Here is a 16,122-nt window from a genome sequence, read left to right as displayed (position 1 = left end):
GCCCTGAGAAGGTAGGGATGGGAACTGGTTGTTGTCTAGGGAAGGATGCTCTGTTTCACTTCTCTCAATGCCTGCCTCAATCACACTCCAGTGTTTGCAGTTGCATACTAGGTAAAGCCTGTGAAATGTTTCTCTTTTTTAGGGAGCTTTGCTGAGTGGTACTTTTTTTGCACTGCTCATTGCTTCAGTTTGTACATGAGTGTAGGCAGTTTGTGGTGTCGAATGAACCTCGTTCTCTGACAGTTCAGACAGGCAGTCTTTCAGAATGCCTTATCGCCCTCCTTAGTATTGGAAATGTGCACTCTTCCAAGCAGGCTGCCTCTTACATGTCAGCCTGGTGAGCTGGATTGAACAAAGCAATGGAAGGAAAACTGTAGGGGAACAATCCTATACTGTCCCCTGGAGGTGGACACAGTGATTAAATAGGGAAGGTTTCTCTCTTCTACTTGAAGGATTCATAAGCTCTTTGCAAAGAGACTGAGATCTGAAGAAGATTGATTTTCTTTATTCACTCACTGCAGTTATCTCTGAAGCAGCTTTTTGGACAGCTGCCTCTGGACCTGTGATGAGAGTGTCTCCACTCCTCCCCGACCTCCCTCCCTGGTGGGCAGAGGCACAGCTTGAATGTGAGCCACCAGACTAACCTGTTTGTTATTTGCCAACAGAACCTGGCATAGGCAGCATGAACTGAAAAATAAAGGTTCCTGGGACTGCTGTTAATGTAAAGTGTAGCTTTCAGGCAATACAAGTCGTGTGTTAGCAATATGGTCCTGCTCAGTTCGCTTGTTAAAGCTGTAATAGTTATGCTGGATTGGATTCTCTATTGCAAAGACTTGTAGCGTGCTGCTGACAACCTCCTCCCTGATCTCTTTCTACTGCTTCCCCTTCCTCTGCAGTCCCAGACATGTCAGTGCCATTTATCTCATGTCAGCTTGAGTTGTACTTCAGCATTGATTAACCCACCATCAGCTATTCCCTCAAAGTGATTGCACATGAACATGAACCTTCTCTGGGGCCTGCCAGTGGATGCTGGATGGGATCCCATGGTGTGTCATAATCGCTGTTTACTTTGTACAAGATTTAAATAAATTCATTCAGGGCATAAGGCTGTCAGCTGTGCTATGCCACTTGGGAGCATCAGTGGAACTGGAATATGGCCCTTTTGGGGACATAGCGACAGACATCTATATAAATGACCTTGGGGAACCTGAGGCAACAGGTATCATACTGCACAGGGAATTTATACTGGCAATCATACTGTACAGGGAATTTATTATACTGGCAACAGTGTATTATACTTCATTCTGTAACTTGGGTGGGTTTGATGCTGTTAAGAGACTGAGAGAATAATTGATGAGGTGGATAAGGGAGAGTGCATTTGTGCATGGCAGGAAAAAAAGGTCAAGGGGAATGAGAAAAAGATTAGAGAGGGGGGAAAAAAGAAAAGGTAGGTGTGTGCAAGAGAAAGGAAAAAAGAAGGAATGGGGATGTGAACAGGAAGCAAGATAAGAGTGGTTCATTTAACTAAAATTCATACAGTGCAAGGTCATAATGTAAAAATGAACATACCCTTGGAACCTAAATTTTTGAGGTGAGTATGCAGGCAAGTTATTCAAATAAAAAGTCTTCAAATCATGGAGGTTTTCTAGAGTGTGTAAAGGCATCCTCATATAATTCCTACTTTCTCAGTTTTGTTCCCTATTGGATGACTCACAAAGAACCATTAAGGATAACACTGGTGTGACCGAGCAAAAGGAAAACTTTGGAGCTGCGCAAAAAACCATTCGCGAATACCAATGCCATCCCCATCTTGAAAGGGACATTAACTCACCTGCATCACAGAATCAGCCATTTTTTTGAGGCAGGGAGTTGGGAAGTGTTTGGCCTTCTACAGAGTTTGCTCTGTGGCTTTGTACTTGCGGGGCTTTTGCATCGCCCTCTGAAGCTTTTGGTGCTGGTCACAGGTGAGATAACTGCCGGTCTCGTCTGTTCTGGACGTTCTTAAGTTTCCATTTTGAGTTTAACAAAAGAGTAAAGTTTAACCTTTCTGGGGAGCTTTGCCAGTTTGTGCCATCTGAAGATTTGGTTCTCATGGTGCCTATTGATGCCAAGACCTGGCTGTCGTTTTGCTTGAGTACCCATCTGCTGCTAAAGAACCAAACAGTGCAAAAGAGCTGTAATCAGACAGTCAAATTAGGCATCTCTGAACAGCAGAAGCGATGAAGCCTATTTGCCAATGTATTATGTCTTAGTGTGGGATTCTGTAGTGTAAAATAAAGATTGATTTCCTGCCAAAGCTATTCACTCTGGGGATGGTAAAAGGATTTCATTCTTTAATAATTCTTTAATAATTGCCTGAATATGTTTGTAGGCAGAAATAAACATTTAAAAAATGAGAATATGCTTTTAGATGTCATTAACTTCTCAGTCATAAAAAAAAGCCATTAAATGTGAAACACAGGCCTAGGATGGATGCTCATAGAAAGGATGTGTTTTTAAGAGCACTATAAGTAAGAGAGACTGTGACCTACAGACAAAAATTAAAAGTGTAACTCAACTATCTTGTAGCTGAAATTATAAGAAATTGATGAAACAAGACAGGTACCCAACTAAACATAAGAAAATAAGCAAAATCTCCTCTCCCTCCTGGGAAAATATGTGTTATGCCCATATTAATCAAGTTATTGCCTGCAGTAAGCAAAACATATCATGTCAGAATTCTGTGCTTCATCATGTTGGAAATGCTATGCACAATTCATTAAACTTTTATGAGGACAAAACAAAACCAAATAAACAACCACCAAAAAAACCACAACCCAACCCAAAAAACAACCCCACCAGCCTCTGAAGGTTGGTTGGTTTTTTGTTTTTTTTTTTTTGTCTTTTATAAAATGAAGCAGCTGTCTGACCTTAAGTCAGTGGGAAGCTCCCTGGTGACCAGGAAGTCCAGCAGCCCGTGGAACTGGGACAAGTAGAATGAGAAACTGGAACTGAGGAAATCTCCCATGAGCGTCCAAATATCCCTGGAGAACCAAGTTTGGGGCTCTTGATCTCCAGCATTCTGACTTGAAGCCAAGAGGTGCTGGAGCCCTGAAGCTGTGATAGTCTGTGTACTTATAGCCTTGAGGTTTCCATCCTACCCCTGCTGTGACTTCAGCATCGATACGTTAAAAATGGGAAGTCACATTGTGTCTTTGAGTATGTTACTAAGTTTGCCTTTCAAACTATTTCAAGTTTTCCCCATTTAAATTCCAAAATTCCTATGGACTGTATAAGTCTTCTTGCAAGGCCAGGTGAAGTAGACTGGTGAAGGAGCAGCTATCCTGTGACTCTGTCCCACCTTTCCACAGATGACTGAATAGTGGAAATGCAATACACATTTCAGTACAGAGATGCTGGTGGGCATTAAAGGTTCTCCTTTAGTGGTTCTCTCTCCAGCTGAACACTCTTCTACATTCCCAAAATATTACTTTTTCTCTGTATTAATTTCATTTCACGTCACTAAGAAAAGTGCTGCCCAGTCCAGGTTAGAAATACTTTTCTGTTCAACTTTTCTGGGGCTTTGAGTGATTTCATTATCGAGCTGATGGCTACCCAGCATCAAATCCAGCTTTCACACTTTGATGAATGTTCCCAAAAACAAGGGACATAATGTGGTTTTAAATCCCACAAAATACTGGGTTTATGTTTCCTACCCATTCCTCCTCCTTGTTCCCTTTCTTTCTCTCTGTCTCTTATTTCCTTGGGTTGTAGCCATTTTGAATGGAGGCCATCTTCCCTTTGGCCTGAGAACTGGACTGGAAATATTTGAACCTCAAATCCAGCTCTAGTACACTTTAAATATTTTATCATTGAAATTCAATCTGTGTAAGTAAAAAAAAGATGCCCACATGAAAGTGAAATTAACTGAATGTATCCCCCTCTCAGTAAATAAAATGAAATAGGAAATAGATAAAGGAGAAAAAAGTAAGGATTATTAACTGGAGGTACTTTACATCTCCCTCAGGCTAGCCTGGCAAATGTCTTTTTAATCTGTGTTTCATGAGAACGCTTGCAACTTCAAGTATTTTTAAGAGCCAGGAGGCTGAGCTCCATTGTGCAGGGTCATGCTGGCATGAATTGCTGGAACTGAGCCGCCCATCCAAGGCATAGAAGAGGAGTTACTGCATTTCTGTTGGGGAAACTGGCACAGGTGATGGAGGAGGGCGTTTTCCCCGCTTTGTTCTGACCGACCCTTTTTTCTTGCCCTTTACATTTGCTCCCTGGGTGTTCGGTCACGTCGGCTTCCTTAGCCTGGCTCCAGCCTCAGTCTTGATGACTGCATTCAAAGTTTGTAGTTCTTCCCCTTTCCTGCCAACCTTTGCAACTCCTTTCTCCTTCAATAGCTGCTTGCTGTCACTGAGCTAACTCTAGGGTCTGAGACAGATCTGCTTCTGTCATTGGCTCAGAATGACCTATTCATGGACCGAATTACCCTTCTGAAATTTATTCTTTCTGTTGTTCCTCCTGTTTCCCTCCAAGGCAGCAAGTTTCCTGACGTGCCATCTGTTAGGATCCTGAGTCAGAATAGGAAAATGGCCTGCATGATCCAGGATCTTCTTTCTTAGCTAGATCCAGGGGTTTCCTGTGCAGTCACAGTGGTCTTCTGATCTTCTTCTATGGAAAGGGGATGGGAGAGGTAAGATGATTTGGAGGGTTCCAGAAGAAGGGTTCATGTCTCTTGTATTTTGGAGGGATTTCTTGGTTCTTTATAGGGTGGGATTTGGTTAATTATATAGGTAGAGGGGAGCATGTAGACCTCTTCAGTTCTTCCCACTCCTTTCTTCCTCTCAGTGAAGGAGCACACTTGCTGAAGACTAACTTCAGGAAAGGGTGTTGAAGAGCTTGACTGCTGCTCTGCCTTCTGGAGAAGATGTCTCTTTCCCTGCTGAATATTCATGCTTGCTGACTTGGGGGTTAGAACCCAGCATTTTGCCTCATAATGAAGACAAACACTAGCTGTTTCAAAAGGAAGGGTAATCCGTCCCCATGTGTTATTTTCCAGTCAGGTGTGTTTGGGTCTGCCTCTGGTGATAATATTATGCCTGGAACCCTGAGCAGTTTCCTTGTTACTATGTTACCTGAGCTAATGTGATGACTTCTAATGTTCTTCTGGCTTAATCTACCCTCCTGAGTCACAACAAAGTAGGGTGTGGATGCACTTTGTTCCCACTGGATCTTCCATCCTTTCAAACTACCTTTCTAGACTTCTGTCCTGAAAAGAATGTCATGCTATCAGGATGCAAAATTACATGACTGGAACTTGCATGTTCTTATTGCCCCATTGAAGGCAGAGTGCTCTTTATGTCCCTGATACTGCCAGTGTCCAGGGCAGTGTCTAGAAGCTGCTAAGTGTCAGCATCCTGCCCTCTGGGAGATTTTAGTCAATAGGAGCATTCTTTTGATGAAATGGTTGTCTTGAACTATATTGGTTGAGATCATCATTCAGTTCTGTGCACAGCTTCTGGGAAAAGCTTTTGCTGCTTGTCTGATCTGCCACCAGACTCCAGAAAAAGCAGTATGGATTAGAAAACCAAGTTGGTTGCTTTTTTTGAAGAAAAGAAAAAGAAAAAAAAAAAAGAAAAAAAGGAAAAAAAAAAGGAAAAGCTAAGATCATTAAACAGTTCAATAAAACAATCATAATTTTTCTAAGAATTTAGCTGAGCCCAGCCAGCTCATTTCAGATGTGTGTTCTGGCCTCTTTGGTGGTTCTTCCAAACCTGGCATTTCTGATTCCCTGTCTGCCCCTCCTTTCCCTCCCACATGCTTGACCTCCAACAGCATTCCTTTGCTTGTCTTAAGACCTTACATGTCGTTTCACTCTCCCTCTCCCCCCAAGAATGTGATCCTGGCCTCAGCTTTCTAATTGTGTGTAGCAAGGATAAAACTCCTTGCCTCGCTTGGCTGCCCCCTTGTTTGGAAACTCACCCTAAACATTTCCACATGGTTTACACTCTTTTTGCACAGCTAAAATTTTTTGGGGCTTTTTTTTTTTTTGCCTTTAAACTTTTTCTTGTTTAAAAAAACCCTCCAGCTTCTTCTACCTTGGGCTGCTGGCACTGACCTCGCCTTGTTACTGTTTGCATTTCTTTTGTACCTTTTTGCAGCTGAAATCTCTGTGGGCTTTTAAATCTGTCAGCAGCCGCTACCAGGCTCAGTGTGCAATTTAGCTCACTGTTTTCACAAGTTTCCCAGCCCTGAACGTTTTCCAAATGAGCCATTGTTGGGCTGAGTTAAAGAGGTATTGTCTCTGCTTGGGCTAGGTTAGTGTGGGTGCCAGAATCTGCATGTGCAGCGTTCTTAGTGCTGCAATGTCATCTTGATGTTGGACCCCTGGATACTTCCTTCTCCAAACACTTTCAGATAGATAGGAAAAAGAAAACCCTGCCAAAACTGATTCATTGAAACATTATTGGAAACTTGTCTTCATATTGCTGAAACTCTCATTTAGACATCTTCGTCTGTCCCTGCTCATGCAGGCTGCTTGCTATGAAGACCATTCGTATTTGTTTAATTCCCATTAGCACCTGAAACTGGCAGCTGTGATTGGAACCCTGTTCTGGTCAGTGCTGAATAAACACAGAGCAAGTAGCAGTCTCTGCTTTGATGATTTTAGAGACGTGTTGTATAGGAAGAGAGTCTATTGTTATCCACCTTTTACAGAAGAGAAACCGAAGCTTGGGAATTCGGAGGTATATCCAGAGGGAGCTTGTGACAGAGTTGGGAGTCAGTTCCAGATCACAGCGTTATCCTTCATTTTACAAATGTAATTTTGGCTAGGCTGTAAAAGGGTGTGTTCCACTGAACTCACTTTTCTTGACAGAGACTGAATTTGCTGGTCTGTTCAACCTGATGTGACACTGTGCGGAGATACGTCCTTTATGTCTGAAGCGCTGGTTGTCTTTTGCTGGGGACTGTGTGGTTCAGAGGACAAACATCTGGACAAACATTTCAACCTGTAGGTTGCTGTTGGCATTACTGCCACTAGACAACTGTCTCGTGACCTTTGTTTAAAAGATACAGAGATTTCACTTTATTCCTATGGAAGACCAAGCTGGTACTGCAGGCCAGGAAAAAGGTGTGTGGAATCTTTAGCCTTTCTCTAAGAGTCATAAGGAGTGTCTGTGTCACATAAGCCAGCACTTTGAGTTTTTCACTTCATGCCTTTCATGTGATCTTTCCCATCCTTGACTAATCATTAGTAATGGAAGTTTGACATGGGAGTTGTTCAGGTTGCCTCTCTTCATAGGTTCTGCTCTGACAGGGAGAACTCGCCATAGCAAGGTAAAAATTATGAAACCAATAATCTTTGGAGTCTTTGGGAGCCACTAAGTCCTCTGCCTTTTGATTGAAGGCTAGTCAACATACCTGGTCCAGATTCCTCTCAACCTATTAGAAGCTACCAGTGCAGCTGTTGACTGTTTTTTTTTTCTGTTTTTCTTTTTCACAATCTCCAGGATGAATTGGATCTCACAGACAAGAACAGAGAGGCTATGTTTGCACTCCCTCCAGAGAAGAAATGGCAGATTTACTGCAGCAAAAAGAAGGTATTACTGTTGTCCTGATTGAAGTAACTCACCAATAAATTCTGTCTGCATGTACATAATTACTGATACACAGCTAGACTTGAACTATGTGTTTATCTACTGTTTACTCAGGAACACAATTAAGTGTTGTAAGGTTTTTTTATCAGCATGAATATGGCACAACTTTCTTATAAGTGGTGTCTGCATGTGTGATTTCTGAAGAGAATGTTAACAAGTTAAAATCATACGTTGTCCCATTTTGGATCTTTTACATGTTTGGTTTAGGGTTTGTTTTTTTTTTCCCAATAAATTCTGTCTGCATGTACATAATTACTGATACACAGCTAGACTTGAACTATGTGTTTATCTACTGTTTACTCAGGAACACAATTAAGTGTTGTAAGGTTTTTTTATCAGCATGAATATGGCACAACTTTCTTATAAGTGGTGTCTGCATGTGTGATTTCTGAAGAGAATGTTAACAAGTTAAAATCATACGTTGTCCCATTTTGGATCTTTTACATGTTTGGTTTTGGGTTTGGTTTTTTTTTTTTTTTTGAGCTGGAAAAAAGGCTGTGATGGAAATGTTTTAAGGAATTTTTAAAAACTTTTGTAGGTTGCTTAGAATAGAAAATGTATTACTGAAATCTTTCAGGATGTCCTCAAATATCTGTAAAGTATCTAATAATAGTGATGTCTTAAAACTTGGTAGTTCAAGGTCTTCCAGAGCTTGTAGGAAATGTTCCATATTGCACCGGAAAATGAAGATGATCTGCTGCTATCAATTTCTATGTAACGCTTCTCCATTCAAAGTCTTCAAATTTCTGACAAACCGGTGAGAGGGGCAGTAAATCAGAGGCTGGTGTATCACACCGGGTATTTTGTCACTGGCAGAATGATGGCCAAGTGAATTGACAAGTTGTATCGCTGTTGTGAAACTTGTAAAAGAGGAATTCCTGTAGGAGTGGTGTGGTGGAAAAGTTTTGCTGCTCTAGGAAGGAAACAGACAATCAGAAACAAAGATAGCCCCCATAGCATGTATTCATTAACAATAAATGTTAAGGAAAAAAGGTGTGGTGAGTTGTTGGTTAGTTTTATTTCCCAAATGTGCAAGTCATGCTATGAGAGCATCAGTCTTTATATGTAAGTCCGCATAACAGAAGCTGAAAGAGGAGATTTAGCTTTCAATACCGAAGATGGCAGATTGAAACCCTGATGGTGGTCGTTCTGAGGTTGTGTTTGCCTCCTGCCTTTCCTCAGGGGGAAAAAAAAAAATTAGCTTTCTTACCTTGTAATTAAAGAAAATCTCAGTCAAACCAATCAGATGGGTGCTTTGCATGTGTGTTGCTTTTCGTTGAAATGCATCACACAGGGAAGTTAATAGCAACAAATTAGTTACAGTGCCTCTGAGCTAGCAATAGTTCAGGAAGTGCGTAAGAGCTGTCTAGGCTCGGTTGTCTTTGGTGCTCTCTCCATTCTTCTCCCTGCTGGTACACAGAGCTTGCAAGTGGAGGGAAGGTGCAGGCTGCTGTGATTAATATCTGCTTTACATTTTTGCTGGCCGACTCAGCTGGCTTTTTCAGCTCTGGTGGGAGAGGATCTATTTGTAGCCATCTTAGAGAACCACACATTCCACCTCCTGGACCAGTCAGCCTTGGCAGGAAGATTCAGGCTTTAATGTATTTAATATGTTTGTTGGATTCACTATGTTACACGTGGGGGTTTTTTGGGGTTTTTTTGGGTTTGGGGTTTTTTTTTTATTTTTTTTTAAAGCAGTGGATTTGATATAAGAATCTTGAAGACCTCCAGAGTTAAAGGAGCTGCATACTGGAAAATCTTTATAATGCATTTATAGTGCAACCTCAGTTAGATGAACTCCAGCTATCCAAAATGATGTGCTAACTGGAACAGGATACTGTTGCCAGATGTCTATTCATTACATTGTAGATACTTTCAATTACTTGAAACCTTAACTGTCCAATGTTATTCATTGTTTCCCTCACAGGCAGTCAGATGATCCGTGATGACATCTCTCTCTCTCTCTAGCCTACTACCTAATCCACCTATCATCATTGTTTTACAGTGACAGAGAAGCTTGTTGCAGGCTTCCCTTTAGAGGAAAGCTGTCTTTTCCCTGAAGAATTTGTAATCTAATTTTAGCCACAAAGGGCCCAATTCCTCACTTGTCAGAACGCTGTCAGCCATCCAGGACAAGCCCCCAGAGAGCTCTGTCTTGCTGATGTTGGGTTCTTTGAGTTTCCTGGGAAGCGAGGGCTCTATGCTTTGTAACATGGCAAGTGAAAACACTATGAACTAGAAGGTCAAGAAGTGCAGGTTGAGTCGACTGTTCACAATCATTAATCTCAGATGGCTTTTCTAGTCTAGAAGGTTAGAGCTTCCTGATTTGCTCCAAAGGTGGCGAGATTAGTGGACTGTCTTAAGTAAACCAATGTCACCTGCAAAAATGAAGATCGGTCATTGTCCATTTATCTTGGCAGTTAGACTTTGGATATAATCTTCTATGGTACTTGTTCCCAATGTGGTAGCAGAAAGTCACTATTGTATCAAAAAACTCATTCCATCCGTTTCTGATACCAAGCCTTTGTGAAGAAATGGGGGAAGACATGTATGTCTGTGCATTTAAAGTTATATGCCAGGGGCACAGCTCGCCAGTCAACATTCCACAGTACTCAAAGGAGATTCAGTTCTGGATTGAAATTTCATTATTGTGGCTGATGCCTACAGAGGAGTGTTCACCTAGTATTATACAGCCATGCTTCCTGTGGTCACTTTTGGCCATTCTGGGTTTGTATCTGAAACCATTAGTACTAAAAACTGTCTCAAATGGGTGATTTAGATCACTTAAAGAACCACTGTCAAAGGTATTAGCAAAAGTGGTTTTAATATGATGTTGTAGAAGTGCGACTTAACAAAGTTTGATGGTGAGGTTCACTCTATTACCGTACGGCACAATCATTTGAACAATGATTCAAAGTTACCACGGCACAAATCAAAGTTACCATACTACAAGGTTATGCACGATATTGGTCACTTACCAAAGATCTGCCGCTGGTGGAAGGTCTCTCTGCCAGATGGCAGCGTGTGGTCCTTCGGTTCAAGTATCGACCCCAGCCCCAGTAAAAATTGGGAGGCTACACTACGTGTACTCCACGCAGCCGCTGTACTCCCCAACTCAAAAATCACCATTGTCCTGCAGTATCCATTTTTTGCTCCGGCACAAACTGGAATTTCTGAAGTAATAGCAGATTTGGAAAAACAGCGCATTATTTCCAGAACCCACTCCCCATAAAAACAAATCGCCAAAGATTCGATCTAAAGGAGTAGCTTCAGCTAGCAGCTATACTGAATGCTTCACTCTCATTTGTGGAGTAGCTATTTGCAAGGAATGAAGGCTGCTCTGTTGGAAAATGTTAGTGTTCTCGGTCTCACCTGTCTTCTACCTTGCCGTTAATCAGTACAGAGCGGACAATGAGAGATGCAGTTGTCTTAATTTGCATCAGAAGAATTATTAATCAGTCACCACTGATGGCACCCTGACCCTCTACCCAAAACAACAGTACTACATGTTTTAGATTGCCTCTTTCTCTGTAGTATGAGCTTCCCCTGATACCATGCTGAGTTATAAGTAAAGCCGTATGTAGACAGAATGCAAATGATGACATCCTCCCCCAGTTCAGGTACTTTATTCTGGTTTTGTTGAGGATAACCTTCATGTCTCACCATCAGCTGAAATTTAGACTTACATAAAACATATAATCCACTTCTGTAATTCCTTCCTGTAAAATTATCTCCAGATTTCCTACTAGTTATATTTTTTGCAGGAATTAGATCAAGCACTAGACCATGCTTTCAGATGTATTTATTTGTAAATGGTAAAATTTCTGATGTCAAGGTTTAGAAAACTGCTGTTTTTCAGTGCTGTTTTACCAGGAGCTGGTACTAAAGTACATAATCTCATTAAATACTGATCAAATAATGATATGGAAAGAAGAAGTTGTCAGCTCCATTATTTCATCTGTAAATGAGCTCATACTGGGATCCTAAAAAGAGTAGAAAATGCAGGCATTGCACTGCTTCGGCACACATTGCTTTGGATGCAGTTTGCATTTCTAAGAATGAGGCCTCATTCTGCAGGTAATAGCTTATTGCCTTCTGTACAATCCTACGAGCTCTAAGACTTATTACTGTTGGAAAGCAAGTCAAGTTGTTTTCTTTTTATGGCCTTTCCTGCCTCCAGAGACTAATTCGTAAGCCTTCAGTTGAGCAGATTTTAGTAGGAAGCACACACATTTTGCAGAGTTAAACAAGTTGGGTTTTTTTAATTCTGTGTTTCCTTGGGGGAAAAATTGGTAGCAAATCTCTTTCCAAAGTACAGTCAAACTGGACTAGCTCTATCATACAGCTTCTCTCCAAACAAACAAACAAACAAAGCCAACAAAAGCTCAATCCTAATAACTATGTTGAGCTCTCCTAGATATTTTGGGGTTATTTTGTACTCTTGTGATTTTAGTTGTACCCTAGAATAGCTGCTTTGAGCTGATTGTGCTTTGCCTACTCAAGCGAGATTATTCAAACTCAAGTAGTGAAGCAATAATCAGCACACTGCAACTTTCCAGAAAGAGGCATTTATGGCATCTAAAAAAAGAGTACATGCTTATAATCCTTAAATTGATTATACTTTTTCTATTATGGGAAACAGATCTAGAAAAAGTCATTCCCACAATAGCAAAATAGGCTTTAAAAATTCTGAGAAAAATTTATCTGAACCATACGCTGTAACAGCCAATATGCAGAAAAGATAATTTCCTTATGATTCCATCGCCTGCAATTATTTTTTTAATATGTGTCAATTATATTTTTCATCTACCTGATGAATAAAAAAACTCGTAAACTGAATATGAGAATAGGAGTCAGGAAACTCCTTGGTTCTAAAAGTCTGTGATCTAAATTGTTGTGTAATTTCAAATAACTTGTCATTATTATGTTTATATATAAATGCATTTCTCTCTACCTGAAAGAAAGAGTAGCAAAGTTAGGAAACTTTGTGGCAATGTTCTGGCCATGCCATCCTCTCACACCTTTTCCCTGCACTACATACACATCTTGGCTGCATACAACATTCCTTTTTCCTTTCTCCTTTCTCCTTTTTTTCCTTTTTTAAGATACAGTCTTAAAAATCTGAATATATTTTCAGTTTAAGCACTGTTCATTCTTTTTCCTTGCTGCACCTATCTGTCTTCTAAGGTATTCTTGTAGGAATGGATTTTGTGGTGAAGTCTCCAGACGTGGGAGAGCTCACTGCAAGGAGCAGGAAGGATGGAGTGGAAGGCACTTTTGTGCATTACACAGTCACTAAGGAGTCCAAGTCCTTTGGACTGAGGTTGCAGATCAGTGCTGAAACCAGCGAAGCTGCAGTCCAGGTGCAGGGTGCCCCAGATGCCCTTCTAGAGAAGGCTTACACTTCTCCCACAAAGAAGCAGCAAATACTGCTGCATCACCTGTTCAGTTCCCTTTTCATAACGTGAGGGCTGCATCCAGCCCTACATTAGGCTTCAGAATGCCCTGGGGAATCCTAGCCTTAGTCAGACTTTAACTTTTAGTAGTTTTAGTGCAGGCTTTTTATACCATTTGCAGCTCAATTTCACAAACTCCCACTTTGGTCCCATGCTGGCCGTCTAACGTTAATGAAGATAATGTCTACATGTCAGGTTTGGTTTTTTTCTTTCTTCGAGAGTTTCTCTTTGAGCTTTGCCCTTGAGGTTTGCATTGTCAGCAAAATGTCACCATAAAAAGTATAGGTTGATATCGTGCAGCTGGATATAGAATAAGATACTTCTGTCCTCCACCCCCATGCCCACGCCTGCCTTCAGACTCCTGCAGAGCTCTAAGCAAAATTTCCAATCCAAACCCAGGCTGTATTACTGCTATAAACAATTACTGAAATCCAGCTACAGTTCCAGCTTCCAGATAGTGCAATTCACCCTATACCTTGGATTCATCCTCCTGTTAAAACTATAAATATAAAAATTAATTCATGTGTATAATATAAATTCGTATATATATGTGTGTGTGTGTATATAAAAAAAAAACATGAAATCTGCTGGAGGAATCTAAGCTGCTTTTGCAGCTTTTGTTATAATTACCTTAGCCTACCAGGGATGAAGCAGAAGATGGATGCAAATACAAAACCTGGAGTCCTCCTTACCTTTGGGGAAAACTTTCTGAAGTGAGTGAAAGTTCCTGCACCTACTGTTTGTTCTTGGGTTGCTCTGTTCTGTGTTTTTGCACTGTAAAGTGTAGTTTCAGCTTGGTTAAGATAGTGAGGCAGTTATTTCTCAACTGCAGTGAACTGGCAAGGCTCTTCTTCCAAAACCCCGAGGTCTTTTCTGTGCATTTAAGGCTTCATATGGAGGCTCTAAGAGCAGAAGGCTGCATTACATCTGTTGGATCTAGATAGGAGTTCTGTGATTCTGGCCGTAGGAAAGTGTTCACTTCTTCAGGTTCCTACCTTAAAGTAGGAGATATATACATGGAGATGTTCAGAGGAAGATAGATATTCCCTAACGAAGAGAGAAAATAGATCTTCATCTGGTCTCATTTAGTGATACAATATACCAGATGAAGATCACACCATTGTGTTGTCTGAGTGTGGGTTTTTGGTTTTGTATTGTCTGATCCGAGCTATGAAAGCCCTTTGGGGTTCATCCTTTCTGTATGAAGAGTGCCAAGCACGTGGTTGTCTCATAATAAATGAAGTGGGTGGTTTGAAGTTGTATTGTTTTCAATTCTATCTTTTTGCAGTATTTTTTCCTCTTTGAAATACTCTTACAGTCTGTTATTGATTTGGAATATTAAACTGTTTTGGTTATGGATTTATAGCTGTAAGGAGCATTTAATGTGTCCCTTATAAGTTCCTTTCTTTAGAGTTGTTATTCCACACGCTGTATCTGGGAGCAGCAGACATGAACACACAAGATGATTTGCTGCAATATTTGAGAAGCCATTTGTAAGGAATCCCAGTTTGACGAGGCTTGGATGTGACTTCATGAGAGTTGTTCTCCCAGCTTTTCATGAAGTGTTTAGAGGGAGTGTGTGTGGGTGTGTGTGTGCTTCTACTCTCTCTTCCCCTGGGAAGTCTGAAAAACGCACAGTAACCCTCACAGCACATGTGATAGCCTAAAAGCAAAAGCAGTTGGTAGACAGTAGGAGGCTGAAGAAGCTGTGTGGGACTTGGAGTGCTTAGTGCAAGTGTATTGCTGGCTAAAGAATGAGTTTATCTGATGACCACAGGGCAAAGCCCACCCTGTACATCGGAGCTGGAGAATTAGACTTTTTCTGAAGTCTTTGGTGTATCAGAAAATTGTTTCTTTTCCTACCAGTGCTTCAGAAGTTTGTGGCAGGAGTTCAGCTCTTCAGTCAACATTTTAATTTAACTCAGTATTCAAACCTTGACAATGACCTGAACAACCTGATCTAACTTTGAAATTAGCTCTGCTTTGAGCAGGTCCCTTCTGCCCAAGGCCCCTTCTGTCCTAAATTGTTCTGTGATTCTCTGAACTGACCATAAATCAAACTAGGAAAGCAGCTGTATGGCCCTATAAAGAAAGAGGGCAACAGTAAGGCTCTGTGCAACCTACTGTCTCCTGTATTATTGCTATGAGATCAACTCCCTGAAATAGGCTATAGCAGAAGATGTTATTTGATTCCCTCCCAGTGCCTGGGATCCATGGTTGCTTTTGGATTGAGTGACTGCATGACTTCCTTAGCTCAGGAGACTGCTAGTGAAACAGTCTGAAATGTGGAATTTCTCAAATGAATTCTCTGAAAATAGACTTGCTTTCAGTTAGCCTATGGCTCAGTGGAAATCTCATAACACTGGTAAGTCACAGTGGGAGGATGTTGCCCTTTGCAAACCACGGCATTCCTTCAGCTGGATGTTTGGAAAATGCCAGCAGTTGTGGAGTTAACTTCCTTTTTTCCCACCACCATCTGTTCCTTTTTCTGTTAACAGAATGACTTCATGCTCAGATGTTTGGGATGATTTGTTAGCTTGATGCTGACATCGGGTCATTCCAGTATCTTTAGTCTAGGTATGGAAGACAGGCACATGGCTTCAAAAATTACTCTGTTATAAATGCAAGCAGGCTTTAGAGCAGTAAATTCAGAAACTCTGGCCTATGACAAGCACAGGACATAATGGGAAACAACAAAATGCAGCAAGAGTGTCACTTGAGGGCTAAGGAGAATCTCCATCCTTTATTGGATGCAGGGGAAACATACTGACAAAGGACAAGGAAAAGGCTGAGGTTCTTAATGCCGCCTTTGCCTCAGTCTTTAACAGCAAGACCGGTTGTTCCCCAAGTACCTAGCCCCCTGAGCTGGAAGACAGGGACAGGGAGCAGAATGAAGCCCCCATAATCCAAGGGGAAATGGTTAGCGACCTGCTACACCACTTATACACACACAAGTATGGGGCCAGATGGGATCCACCCAAGGGTACTGAGGGAGCTGGCAGAAGTGCTCACCAAGCCACTTT

At 41.3% G+C, this 16,122-nt stretch overlaps 1 protein-coding gene across 1 annotated transcript in view; it reads left to right on the top strand.

The window, feature by feature from the left end:
* The window catches only part of DAAM2 (dishevelled associated activator of morphogenesis 2), a 130,489-nt gene that overhangs the window by 16,439 nt on the left and 97,928 nt on the right, over positions 1-16,122 (top strand). Inside the window, exon 2 of the mRNA XM_019473261.1 lies at positions 7,497-7,586. Coding sequence (XP_019328806.1) covers positions 7,497-7,586 — 90 coding nt within the window. The remainder of the gene's footprint in view (positions 1-7,496; positions 7,587-16,122) is intronic.

Source organism: Aptenodytes forsteri, unplaced genomic scaffold (genome assembly GCF_000699145.1).
Source record: "Aptenodytes forsteri isolate BGI_AS27 unplaced genomic scaffold, ASM69914v1 Scaffold309, whole genome shotgun sequence".
Classification (NCBI taxonomy): domain Eukaryota; kingdom Metazoa; phylum Chordata; class Aves; order Sphenisciformes; family Spheniscidae; genus Aptenodytes; species Aptenodytes forsteri.
The sequence above is the reverse complement of the archived record's forward strand: the minus strand, read 5'-3'. Positions and strand labels throughout refer to the sequence as shown.